The 14449-nt window shown below is 57.6% G+C and overlaps 1 protein-coding gene across 1 annotated transcript in view; it reads left to right on the top strand.

Moving 5' to 3' along the window:
• The window catches only part of Proz (protein Z, vitamin K dependent plasma glycoprotein), a 44715-nt gene extending 30307 nt beyond the window's left edge, over positions 1-14408 (top strand). The window contains exons 3-8 of the mRNA XM_090341857.1: positions 9271-9295; positions 9874-9987; positions 10485-10616; positions 11009-11094; positions 12993-13110; positions 13599-14408. Coding sequence (XP_090197983.1) covers positions 9271-9295; positions 9874-9987; positions 10485-10616; positions 11009-11094; positions 12993-13110; positions 13599-14113 — 990 coding nt within the window. The 3' untranslated portion in view covers positions 14114-14408. The remainder of the gene's footprint in view (positions 1-9270; positions 9296-9873; positions 9988-10484; positions 10617-11008; positions 11095-12992; positions 13111-13598) is intronic.
• Positions 14409-14449: the final 41 nt, after the last annotated feature.

Raw genomic sequence — 14449 nt, 5'->3', positions numbered from 1 at the left:
TCTCCCGTGGAGATCTCACAACCTCACCTCTCCTGGTGGACGTAACACATCCTCACCTCTCCCGTGGAGATCTCACATCCTCACCTCTCCTGGTGGACGTCACACATCCTCACCTCTCCCAGTGGAGATCTCACATCCTCACCTCTCCCCTGGAGATCTCACATCCTCACCTCTCCCGTGGAGATCACACATTCTCACCTCTCCCCGTGGAGATCTCACATACTCACCTCTCCCCGTGGAGATCTCACATCCTCACCTCTCCCGGTGGAGGTAACACATCCTCACCTCTCCCCGTGGAGATCTCACATCCTCACCTCTCCCCTGGAGATCTCACATCCTCACCTCTCCCGTGGAGATCACACATCCTCACCTCTCCCTGTGGAGATCTCACATCCTCACCTCTCCCCTGGAGATCTCACATCCTCACCTCTCCCGGTGGAGGTAACACATCCTCACTTCTCCCGTGGAGATCTCACATCCTCACCTCTCCCGTGGAGATCAAACATCCTCACTTCTCCCGTGGAGATCTCACATCCTCACCTCTCCCGTGGAGATCTCATATCCTCACCTCTCCTGGTGGAGGTAACACATCCTCACCCCTCCCCATGGAGATCTCACATCCTCACCTCTCCCGTGGAGATCTCACATCCTCACCTCTCCCCTGGAGATCTCACATCCTCACCTCTCCCCTGGAGATCTCACATCCTCACCTCTCCCCGTGGAGATCTCACATCCTCACCTCTCCCCGTGGAGATCTCACATCCTCACCTCTCCCCTGGAGATCTCACATCCTCACCTCTCCCCGTGGAGATCTCACATCCTCACCTCTCCCCGTGGAGATCTCACATCCTCACCTCTCCCCTGGAAATCTCACATCCTCACCTCTCCCGGGAGATCTCACATCCTCACCTCTCCCGTGGAGATCTCACATCCTCACCTCTCCCCTGGAGATCTCACATCCTCACCTCTCCCTTGGAGATCTCACATCCTCACCTCTCCCGTGGAGATCTCACATCCTCACATCTCCCATGGAGATCTCACATCCTCACCTCTACCGTGGAGATATCACATCCTCACCTCTCCCCTGGAGATCTCACATCCTCACCTCTCCTGGTGGAGGTAACACATCCTCACCCCTCCCCATGGAGATCTCACATCCTCACCTCTCCTGGTGGAGGTAACACATCCTCACCTCTCCCCGTGGAGATCTCACATCCTCACCTCTCCTGGTGGAGGTCACACATCCTCACCTCTCCCGTGGAGATCTCACATCCTCACCTCTCCTGGTGGAGGTCACACATCCTCACCTCTCCCTTGGAGATCTCACATCCTCTCCTCTCCCGGTGGAGGTAACACATCCTCACCTCTCCCGTGGAGATCTCACATCCTCACCTCTCCTGGTGGACGTCACACATCCTCACCTCTCCCAGTGGAGATCTCACATCCTCACCTCTCCCCTGGAGATCTCACATCCTCACCTCTCCCGTGTAGATCACACATCCTCACCTCTCCCCGTGGAGATCTCACATCCTCACCTCTCCCCGTGGAGATCTCACATCCTCACCTCTCCCGGTGGAGGTAACACACCTCACCTCTCCCCGTGGAGATCTCACATCCTCACCTCTCCCCTGGAGATCTAACATCCTCACTTCTCCGGTGGAGGTAACACATCCTCACCTCTCCCGTGGAGATCTCACATCCTCACCTCTCCCGTGGAGATCAAACATCCTCACTTCTCCCGTGGAGATCTCACATCCTCACCTCTCCCCGTGGAGATCTCACATCCTCACCTCTCCCGGTAGAGGTAACACATCCTCATCTCTCTCGTGGAGATCTCACATCCTCACCTCTCCTGGTGGAGGTAACACATCCTCACCCCTCCCCATGGAGATCTCACATCCTCACCTCTCCTGGTGGAGGTAACACATCCTCACCTCTCCCCGTGGAGATCTCACATCATCACCTCTCCTGGTGGAGGTAACACATCCTCACCTCTCCCGTGGAGGTCTCACATCCTCACCTCTCCTGGTGGAGGTAACACATCCTCACCTCTCCCCGTGGAGATCTCACATCCTCACCTCTCCCGTGGAGATCTCACATCCTCACCTCTCCCGTGGAGATCTCACATCCTCACCTCTCCCGTGGAGATCACACATCCTCACCTCCCTGTGGAGATCTCACATCCTCACCTCTCCCGGTGGAGGTAACACATCCTCACCTCTCCCGTGGAGATCTCACATCCTCACCTCTCCTGGTGGAGGTAACACATCCTCACCTCTCCCCGTGGAGATCTCACATCCTCACCTCTCCCAGTGGAGATCTCCCATCCTAACCTCTCCCCGTGGAGATCTCACATCCTCACCTCTCCCGTGGAGATCTCACATCCTTACCTCTCCCCTGGAGATCTCACATCCTCACCTCTCCCGTGGAGATCTCACATCCTCACCTCTCCCCTGGAGATCTCACATCCTCACCTCTCCCGTGGAGATCTCACATCCTCACCTCTCCCCGCGGAGATCTCACATCCTCACCTCTCCCGTGGAGATATCACATCCTCACCTCTCCCGTGGAGATCTCATTCCTCACCTCTCCCTGTGGAGGTAACACATCCTCACATCTCCCGGGGAGATCTCACATCCTCACCTCTACCGTGGAGATCTCACATCCTCACCTCTCCCCTGGAGATCTCACATCCTCACCTCTCCCCGTGGAGATCTCACATCCTCACCTCTCCCTGTGGAGGTAACACATCCTCACCTCTCCCATGGAGATCTCACATCCTCACCTCTCCCGTGGAGATCTCACATCCTCACCTCTCCCTGGAGATCTCACATCCTCACCTCTCCCCGTGGAGATCTCACATCCTCACCTCTCCCTGTGGAGGTAACACATCCTCACCTCTCCCGTGGGGATCTCACATCCTCACCTCTCCCCTGGAGATCTCACATCCTCACCTCTCCCCTGGAGATCTCACATCCTCACCTCTCCCCGTGGAGATCTCACATCCTCACCTGTCCTCGTGGAGGTAACACATCCTCACCTCTCCCCGTGGAGATCTCACATCATCACCTCTCCTGGTGGAGGTAACACATCCTCACCTCTCCCGTGGAGATCTCACATCCTCACCTCTCCTGGTGGAGGTAACACATCCTCACCTCTCCCCGTGGAGATCTCACATCCTCACCTCTCCCCTGGAGATCTCACATCCTCACCTCTCCCGTGGAGATCACACATCCTCACCTCTCCCGTGGAGATCTCACATCCTCACCTCTCCTGTGGAGGTAACACATCCTCACCTCTCCCCGTTTAGATCTCACATCCTCACCTCTCCCCGTGGAGATCTCACATCCTCACCTCTCTCCGTGGAGATCTCACATCTTCACCTCTCCCCGTGGAGATCTCACATCCTCACCTCTCCCCTGGAGATCTCACATCCTCACCTCTCCCCTGGAGATCTCACATCCTCACCTCTCCCCGTGGAGATCTCACATCCTCACCTCTCCCCTGGAGATCTCACATCCTCCCCTCTCCCCTGGAGATCTCACATCCTCACCTCTCCCCGTGGAGATCTCACATCCTCACCTCTCCCCGTGGAGATCTCACATCCTCACCTCTCCCCTGGAGATCTCACATCCTCACCTCTCCCCTGGAGATCTCACATCCTCACCTCTCCTCGTGGAGATCTCACATCCTCACCTCTCCCCGTGGAGATCTCACATCCTCACCTCTCCCCTGGAGATCTCACATCCTCACCTCTCCCCGTGGAGATCTCACATCCTCACCTCTCCCCATGGAGATCTCACATCCTCACCTCTCCCCTGGAGATCTCACATCCTCACCTCTCCCGTGGAGATCTCACATCCTCACCTCTCCCGTGGAGATCTCACACCCTCACCTCTCCCTTGGAGATCTCACATCCTCACCTCTACCGTGGAGATATCACATCCTCACCTCTCCCCTGGAAATCTCACATCCTCACCTCTCCTGGTGGAGGTAACACATCCTCACCCCTCCCCATGGAGATCTCACATCCTCACCTCTCCTGGTGGAGGTAACACATCCTCACGTCTCCCCGTGGAGATCTCACATCCTCACCTCTCCTGGTGGAGGTCACACATCCTCACCTCTCCCGTGGAGATCTCACATCCTCACCTCTCCTGGTGGAGGTCACACATCCTCACCTCTCCCTTGGAGATCTCACATCCTCTCCTCTCCCGGTGGAGGTAACACATCCTCACCTCTCCCGTGGAGATCTCACAACCTCACCTCTCCTGGTGGACGTAACACATCCTCACCTCTCCCGTGGAGATCTCAAATCCTCACCTCTCCTGGTGGACGTCACACATCCTCACCTCTCCCAGTGGAGATCTCACATCCTCACCTCTCCCCTGGAGATCTCACATCCTCACCTCTCCCGTGGAGATCACACATCCTCACCTCTCCCCGTGGAGATCTCACATACTCACCTCTCCCCGTGGAGATCTCACATCCTCACCTCTCCCGGTGGAGGTAACACATCCTCACCTCTCCCCGTGGAGATCTCACATCCGCACCTCTCCCCTGGAGATCTCACATCCTCACCTCTCCCGTGGAGATCACACATCCTCACCTCTCCCCGTGGAGATCTCACATCCTCACCTCTCCCCTGGAGATCTCACATCCTCACCTCTCCCGGTGGAGGTAACACATCCTCACTTCTCCCGTGGAGATCTCACATCCTCACCTCTCCCGTGGAGATCAAACATCCTCACTTCTCCCGTGGAGATCTCACATCCTCACCTCTCCCGTGGAGATCTCATATCCTCACCTCTCCTGGTGGAGGTAACACATCCTCACCCCTCCCCATGGAGATCTCACATCCTCACCTCTCCCGTGGAGATCTCACATCCTCACCTCTCCCCTGGAGATCTCACATCCTCACCTCTCCCCTGGAGATCTCACATCCTCACCTCTCCCCGTGGAGATCTCACATCCTCACCTCTCCCCGTGGAGATCTCACATCCTCACCTCTCCCCTGGAAATCTCACATCCTCACCTCTCCCGGGAGATCTCACATCCTCACCTCTCCCGTGGAGATCTCACATCCTCACCTCTCCCCTGGAGATCTCACATCCTCACCTCTCCCTTGGAGATCTCACATCCTCACCTCTCCCGTGGAGATCTCACATCCTCACATCTCCCATGGAGATCTCACATCCTCACCTCTACCGTGGAGATATCACATCCTCACCTCTCCCCTGGAGATCTCACATCCTCACCTCTCCTGGTGGAGGTAACACATCCTCACCCCTCCCCATGGAGATCTCACATCCTCACCTCTCCTGGTGGAGGTAACACATCCTCACCTCTCCCCGTGGAGATCTCACATCCTCACCTCTCCTGGTGGAGGTCACACATCCTCACCTCTCCCGTGGAGATCTCACATCCTCACCTCTCCTGGTGGAGGTCACACATCCTCACCTCTCCCTTGGAGATCTCACATCCTCTCCTCTCCCGGTGGAGGTAACACATCCTCACCTCTCCCGTGGAGATCTCACATCCTCACCTCTCCTGGTGGACGTCACACATCCTCACCTCTCCCAGTGGAGATCTCACATCCTCACCTCTCCCCTGGAGATCTCACATCCTCACCTCTCCCGTGTAGATCACACATCCTCACCTCTCCCCGTGGAGATCTCACATCCTCACCTCTCCCCGTGGAGATCTCACATCCTCACCTCTCCCGGTGGAGGTAACACACCTCACCTCTCCCCGTGGAGATCTCACATCCTCACCTCTCCCCTGGAGATCTCACATCCTCACTTCTCCGGTGGAGGTAACACATCCTCACCTCTCCCGTGGAGATCTCACATCCTCACCTCTCCCGTGGAGATCAAACATCCTCACTTCTCCCGTGGAGATCTCACATCCTCACCTCTCCCCGTGGAGATCTCACATCCTCACCTCTCCCGGTAGAGGTAACACATCCTCATCTCTCTCGTGGAGATCTCACATCCTCACCTCTCCTGGTGGAGGTAACACATCCTCACCCCTCCCCATGGAGATCTCACATCCTCACCTCTCCTGGTGGAGGTAACACATCCTCACCTCTCCCCGTGGAGATCTCACATCATCACCTCTCCTGGTGGAGGTAACACATCCTCACCTCTCCCGTGGAGATCTCACATCCTCACCTCTCCTGGTGGAGGTAACACATCCTCACCTCTCCCCGTGGAGATCTCACATCCTCACCTCTCCCGTGGAGATCACACATCCTCACCTCTCCCGTGGAGATCTCACATCCTCACCTCTCCCGTGGAGATCACATACCCTCACCTCTCCCCTGAGATCTCACATCCTCACCTCTCCCGTGGAGATCTCACATCCTCACCTCTCCTGGTGGAGGTCACACATCCTCACCTCTCCCGTGGAGATCTCACATCCTCACCTCTCCTGGTGGAGGTCACACATCCTCACCTCCCCTTGGAGATCTCACATCCTCACCTCTCCCGGTGGAGGTAACACATCCTCACCTCTCTTGTGTGGATCTCACATCCTCACCTCTCCTGTTGGAGGTAACACATCCTCACCTCTCCCGTGGAGATCTCACATCCTCACCTCTCCTGGTGGAGGTCACACATCCTCACCCCTCCCCATGGAGATCTCACATCCTCACCTCTCCTGTTGGAGGTAACACATCCTCACCCTCCCCATGGAGATCTCACATCCTCACCTCTCCTGGTGGACGTATCACATCCTCACCTCTCCCGTGGAGATCTCACATCCTCATCTCTCCCGTGGAGATCTCACATCCTCACCTCTTCCGTGGAGATCACACATCCACACCTCTCCCCTGAGATCTCACATCCTCACCTCTCCCGTGGAGATCTCATATCCTCACCTCTCCTGGTGGAGGTCACACATCCTCACCTCTCCCTTGGAGATCTCACATCCTCACCTCTCCCGGTGGCGGTCACACATCCTCACCTCTCCCGTGGAGATCTCACATCCTCACCTCTCCTGGTGGAGGTAACACATCCTCACCTCTCCCGTGGAGATCTTACATCCTCACCTCTCCTAGTGGAGGTCACACATCCTCACCTCTCCCAGTGGAGATCTCACATCCTCACCTCTCCCCTGGAGATCTCACATCCTCACCTCTCCCGTGGAGATCACACATCCTCACCTCTCCCCGTGGAGATCTCAGATCCTCACCTCTCCCCGTGGAGATCTCACATCCTCACATCTCCCGGTGGAGGTAACACATCCTCACCTCTCCCCGTGGAGATCTCACATCCTCACCTTCCCGTGGATCTCTCACATCCTCACCTCTCCTGGTGGAGGTAACACATCCTCACCCCTCCCCATGGAGATCTCACATCCTCACCTCTCCCGTGGAGATCTCACATCCTCACCTCTCCCTTGGAGATCTCACATTCTCACCTCTCCCGTGGAGATCTCACATCCTCACCTCTCCCCGTGGAGATCTCACATCCTCACCTCTCCCGGTGGAGGTAACACATCCTCACCTCTCCCGTGGAGATCTCACATCCTCACCTCTCCTGGTGGAGGTAACACATCCTCACCTCTCCCGTGGAGATCTCACATCCTCACCTCTCCTGGTGGAGGTCACACATCCTCACCTCTCCCAGTGGAGATCTCACATCCTCACCTCTCCCCTGGAGATCTCACATCCTCACCTCTCCCGTGGAGATCACACATCCTCACCTCTCCCTGTGGAGATCTCACATCCTCACCTCTCCCCGTGGAGATCTCACATCCTCACCTCTCCCGTGGAGATCTCCCATCCTCACCTCTCCTGGTGGAGGTAACACATCCTCACCTCTCCCCGTGGAGATCTCACATCCTCACCTCTCCTGGTGGAGGTAACACATCCTCACCTCTCCCCGTGGGGATCTCACATCCTCACCTCTCCTGGTGGAGGTAACACATCCTCACCTCTCCCGTGGAGATCTCACATCCTCACCTCTCCTGCTGGAGGTAACACATCCTCACCTCTTCCCCGTGGAGATCTCACATCCTTACCTCTCCCGTGGAGATCTCACATCCTCACCTCTCCCGTGGAGATCACACATCCTCACCTCTCCCGTGGAGATCTCACATCCTCATCTCTCCCCGTGGAGATCTCACATCCTCACCTATCCCGGTGGAGGTAACACATCCTCACCTCTCCCGTGGAGATCTCACATCCTCACCTCTCCTCGTGGAGGTAACACCTCCTCACCTCTCCACGTGGAGATCTCACATCCTCACCTCTCCCCGTGGAGATCTCACATCCTCACCTCTCCCGTGGAGATCTCACATCCTCACCTCTCCCGGTGGAGATCTCACATCCTCACCTCTCCCGGTGGAGATCTCACATCCTCACCTCTCCCCGTGGAGATCTCACATCCTCACCTCTCCCGGTGGAGGTAACACATCCTCACCTCTCCCAGTGGAGATCTCACATCCTCACCTCTCCCCGTGGAGATCTCACATCCTCACCTCTCCCTGTGGAGGTAACATATCCTCACCTCTCCCTGTGGAGATCTCACATCCTTACCTCTCCCGGTGGAGGTTACACATCCTCACCTCTCCCGTGGAGGTCTCACATCCTCACCTCTCCCCGTGGAGATCTCACATCCTCACCTCTCCCTGTGCAGGTAACATATCCTCACCTCTCCCCGTGGAGATCTCACATCCTCACCTCTCCTGGTGGAGGTCACACATCCTCACCTCTCCCGTGGAGATCTCACATCCTCACCTCTCCCGTGGAGATCTCACATCCTCACCTCTCCTGGTGGAGGTCACACATCCTCACCTCTCCCGTGGAGATCACACATCCTCACCTCTCCCGTGGAGATCTCACATCCTCACCTCTCCCGTGGAGATCACACATCCTCACCTCTCCCGTGGAGATCTCACATCCTCACCTCTCCCGTGGAGATCTCACATCCTCACCTCTCCCCGCGGAGATCTCACATCCTCACCTCTCCCGTGGAGATCTCACATCATCACCTCTCCTGGTGGAGGTCACACATCCTCACCTCTCCCCTGGAGATCACACATCCTCACCTCTCCCCGTGGAGATCTCACATCCCCACCTCCCCTGGAGATCTCACATCCTCACCTCTCCTGGCGGAGGTCACACATCCTCACCTCTCCTGTGGAGATCACACATCCTCACTTCTCCTGGCGGTCCTTTGGTGAGGAAACTCATCTTCCCTTCATTTTCAAGCACACCCCACAGAGGCGTGTGCAGGCGGTGACTTTGCTGTTTCTCGTTCACAGGACGAATTCTGGAGGCAGTACAGGGGTGAGCGGCTCCTTCTCCCTTGGTGTGGTTTTCTCCTCTGCCTCCTGAGGTGGGTGAGGCTGGGCAGCGCTGCCCAGCCTGTGGACCTGGCCTTCCGAGCCTCCAGGCCAATCCGAGGAAGCCCTCACGGCTCCCTCTTGCCTGCTGTTGGGTGTGGGAGAGGCGGACAGTGGGGATCCTCGGTCCACAGCTCCTCCTACCCCAGAAGGTTAGACTCGGGGGCCCTCGAGGGGACCCTGTTCAGAGAGCCTTCCTCTGTGGACTGATGGTGGTGGCAGGCATGGTTCCTGGGGAGTCGGGGCAGGGCAAGCCGAGGGCCTTCCTCCAAGTGGGTGCAGGAAGGGTAGGATGGCTCACACACAGAGGGAGCAAGCATGGCGGGGGCGGGGACAGGAACAGGACGTGTGGTGGAGAGAGCAGGAGAGAGCAGGGGAGGAGCAGGGCAGGGCGTGTGGTGGAGAGAGCAGGGGAGGAGTGGGGCAGGGCGTGTGGTGGAGAGAGCAGGGGAGGAGCGGGGCAGGGCGCGTGGTCGAGAAAGCAGGGGAGGAGCCCCGGGTTCAGAGGTCCCGTGCCCACAGGTGGCTCTCCATGCGCCTCCCAGCCCTGCTTCAACAACGGGACATGCCAGGACCACATTCGGGGCTACACCTGCTCCTGCTCCCCCGGCTATGAGGGCGAGAACTGCGCCGTGGGTGAGACGCTGCCCTCCTACACCCTGCAGGGGCCACGTCTCCTCGGGTGCCAGGCAGGGCACCTCCCTGCTCTGACCCTCCTGTCACATTTGGCCTTCCCTGGACAGGGCCATGTCTGTGCCCAGCCCTCCTGCCCCAGAGAGACCCCACAGATTCTTCATGGCGTGGCCCCCTCTCCTTGTCCCCTAGTCCACCCGTGCCCCGTTCACCAGCCAGTGAGCACACAGCATGATGCCAGCTCAGACAGTGGCCTGGAAAGTTCTCATGGGACCAGTGCATGGGGAAAACAAGCCTGCCGAGACCCAGACACACCACAGGAGTGATGGAAACACAACCAGGACCGAGCCATGTCTCCCAGCGCCTTCCAGCGGTGCCCACGTGCACAAGGCTCGCATGGAGAGCAGCTGTCAGGAGGGCCTGTCTCGTGGCAGGGAGGCCGGCCAGGCACCAGGCCTGTTTCCACCTTGACATTCCTGGTTTATCCTTTTCCTTTGCAGCCACAAATGAGTGCCACCCCGAGAGGACAGATGCGTGCCAGCACTTCTGCCATCCGGGACAGACCTCCTACAGGTGCAGCTGTGCGCGGGGCCACCAGCTCGGCCCAGACCACAAGGCCTGCATCCCTAAGGGTGGGTGGGTCCTCACACGGCCTCTACGCCCTTCCTCCCTCACAGCAATGGCTGGGGATGCTGTCCTCCCACCCAGAGCCACGATGCCCAGTGCCCCAACACATGCCCTGCCCAGGGGTGCCAGGGAAGAGGGACTGGCTTCCCCTGCCATACTCCGCTGACCTCAATGCCATCAGCATTTGGATGAGGCGTACTGTCCCACACTGTGGATAACGTGTGTGTGCCCCTGGCTGTGTGCGTGCTCATGGAAAGTGTGTGTGTTCCTGTGGAAACCTGCATGCAGTCAGTTATGGGACAGTGGTTGTGCAGAAGGACCAGCTGCATGTACCATGCCATCACCTGTGTGTGCTTGGGAGATGCTGACTTTCTCCCCATTGCCTCCACACACACAGGGCCATGTGCATGTGGGGTCCTGAGTGCCGGACAAGCCACCCCAGCAGACGGAAGCCGGCAGAGTCCCCCCAGCTTCCCTTGGCAGGTAACAAGCATATGAGTTCCTCCTTACTTGTCCTTTCTCTGCTCACCGAGGTTTGGGCTAGGGGTTGGGGGCAGTTTGCCAAGGAAGTGTAAGCCGGGTTCATTCCCCACCACTGCAGAGAACGTGAAAAGAGGCAGTGATGACCGGGCGAGATGGCTAACCATCTGCCCCTCACGCCCTGCCGCTTCCTCCACTGGGAGCCTGGGCGTCTGGGCACCGGCTTTCGGGCAGAGCTGTGACCCCTCCACCCAGTCCTGCCCGGGGCCCAGACCCTGGGAGGCAGAAAGCCTGTCCCACTCGCAGTCTGTCTCAACTCTGGTTTCTTAAAAATGATCTCACAGTACCTGAGCAGCAGTTTTGAAGTGAATGAGGTCACCCTTGCAGCTGCACTCAGCTCTGTTGCCTTGTTCCCTACATTCCTCTCTGCTTTCATTCTGTTCTTATTTATTCTTCCTCCTTTTCCCCCCTTGGCTGTTTCAGCCAAATGTTCTATTTGTTTCACTATGGCTACCTCTTCTTCTAGAACAGGGTTTGGGCCTTGCACCAGCTTGGCTTACCTGCGTGGCTGGTGCCCTACCACTTGGGTCCTGCCTCTTGCAGTTCATCAGAGATGGAGTCTGGTGGACTCTTCGACTGGGGCTGGCCCCAAACTGCAATCCTCCAGACCTCGACTTTGAGGAGTCAGGATTTCAGATGTGAGCCACAGCTCCTGGCACACAATGGAAGCCATAAACGTGGCCATGCACGGTTCCCCCTACTTGGCTGCAGACCACGCCACTTGGGCCAGAATTTATTTTTTTCCTATATTATTTATGACTCCACAGAGTCGTGCCCCTTGCTGGCTGGTGGCAGTGGCCTAGCAGTGCCAGCAGTCACTCTGCGTTCCCGCTCAGCTCGCCTGCATACAGCTGGTGCTCTGTCACTTGAGCCTCCTGAGCAGCTAGTTCAGTGTCAGCCGGGTGTGCTATGCAGTGCATCTTGTTAGTTCTGTGCTGGGATGCCGGCACGTGTTGGGACAGAGGGAATTACACACTCAGTTGGCAGAGGTCAATTGTTCCAGCCACAGAGGCTGGGCTGCCATGGGATCTGCCCAGAGCCGATAGATCTATGCCCGCTGGTAGAAAACGCTTGAACACCCAGCTCTGTCCTCTCCAGTCCTCTCCTCCACTCCTCTCCAGGCTCTTCCTGGCCTTCAGTGGTGCCCTTCCATACATACGGGCCCATGACACCCACTGAGAGTGGCAGTCCCCTGTCCTGTCGGCCCTGGGACTCCATCCTCTGGCTCCATATCATGGCTCTCTGCTGCCCCCTGCAACTCAGGAAGCCCACTGGGCCCTGCCCAGGCAGCTGTCCTGGACGCAGGGCAGGCACCAAGGCACCAGCCTGCCCTGAGCCACACAGACTCTATGTAGTAGCCAAAGCACCCGCGCTGACTCAAGGAGGGTCCCAAGGCCCCTGGCCTGAGACCGTCCACAGTCCGTCCTCCCTGCTCCATGGGGTCCGCCAGAACTCTGCCTGGCCTGGGGGGGCAACACACTGGAGGATGTTGGTCCCGCTGGGGGCCACACTGTGATATACGTGCTGGAGGTCCTTATGGCAGAGATCGCTAATCACTCACTCTATGGCTCTTTAATCGCCCTTAGGCTTGAACACAGGGCCTGCACACTGTCTCTGGGCTTCCTTTGCTCAAGGCTAATACTCTACTGCTTTGGGCCACAGTGCCACTTCTACCTTTATTCTTAAGTTCATTCTCCAATAAACCTAAGAGTCTTATGGACTTTCCTACCGGGCTGGCTTCGAACCATGACCCTCGGACCTCAGCCTCCTGGGCAGTCTAGATTCCAGGGGTGAGCCGCCAGCACCTGGCTGGGTTGCTATTGTGTGTCTGGTTTTTAAAGGTCAAGTTAACGAATTCTGAAGGACAAGACTTCTGTGGTGGTGTTCTCATACAGGAAGATTTTGTGCTGACAACAGCGAAGTGTTCACTGCGACACAGAAATATTAGTGTCAAAGCGGGTAAGTATGTTCATGAATTTTTATTAAGTTCATTTTCATTCCTAATTATTTTAGGGGCTGGGAATGTGGTTTAGTGGTAGAGTGCCTGCCTAGCATGCATGAAGTCCTGGGTTTGATTCCTCAGTGCCACATACACAGAAAAAGCTGGCACTGTGGTTCAAATAGTAGAGTGCTAGCCTTCAGCAAAAGAAGCTCAGGAACAGATCTTAGGCATCAAGTTCAAGCCCCAGGACTGGCAAAAAATTATCCATCCATCCATCCATCCATCCATCCAACAAAACCACTTGACAACTTCAAGCAGGCAGTTTCCAACCACCTCTGCCTCCCCTTTGAGCATTTCTCAAAACTCACTGTATTCCGAGTCAGGCACGCTCACTCCCGCCAGGTGAGGCGGGCTGGGGGGCAGGCTGGGGTGTGGCTTGTCCGTGGTCTGCCCTTAGCCCCCAGGCTGACGGGGGAGGTGCCGAGTGCGTTGCCCCCGACCCTAGGTTGTGACAAAAGGGACCCGGTGATGATCAGGGTCAGGCGTGCTCACGTGCACTTGTGGTACGAGGAGGAGTCGGGGCAGAACGACATCTCCCTGCTGGAGCTGGAGCGGCCGGTGCAGTGCCCTGCGGGGGGACGCCCCGTCTGCATCCCCGAGAGAGACTTCGCCGAGCGAGCCCTCATCCCAGGGACCAAGGGTCTTCTCAGTGGCTGGGTCCTCAACGGCACCGGCCTGGGCACTGTGCCAGTGACACTGCCAGTCATGCGTGTGGATGAGGAGGAGTGTGGGCGGGCCCTGAATGTGACGGTCACCACGCGTGTGGGCTGTGAGCGGGGCGGGGTGGCCACTGGCCAGTGGCTGGAAGGAAGCAGTGTCACCCGAGAACACCGGGAAACCTGGTTTCTCACGGGGCTCCTGGGCTCGCCACCACCGGGGCCGGCGGCAGAGCAGGCACACACATTCCTGCTCACCGCGGTCCCCAGGTACTCGCTGTGGCTCTCCCGGACCCTGAGGTGAGGAGGCGCCACAAGCCTGGGGAAGCCACCTTGTGGCCAGTCCCCTAAACACGGCTCTTGGGGGGGAATGGGATGCATTAAACCAATCTGCCCAGCTCAGAAACCTGTTTCCCAAGGCTGGGCTGTGCGGCCTGAGTGTCTGGGCCGGAAGCCATAGAAGGCCGCTCCCTGCCCCCTGCTGGCTCTCTGGCCTCGTGAGGGCCTGCGAGGGCATGGGGAGCTGCCCAGCAGAAGTGGCCTTCCAGCCTTCCAGACTGGCAAGAGCATCTGGAGGCAACCTGCCACCCAGGCGAGGCTGGAGCCAGCGCGGCCTGCCAGCTGGGGGGCAGTTTCCACA

The sequence above is a fragment of the Megascapheus bottae genome, chromosome 11 (genome assembly GCF_031878675.1).
Source record: "Megascapheus bottae isolate mThoBot1 chromosome 11, mThoBot2.hap1, whole genome shotgun sequence".
Taxonomy (NCBI): domain Eukaryota; kingdom Metazoa; phylum Chordata; class Mammalia; order Rodentia; family Geomyidae; genus Megascapheus; species Megascapheus bottae.
The sequence above is the reverse complement of the archived record's forward strand: the minus strand, read 5'-3'. Positions and strand labels throughout refer to the sequence as shown.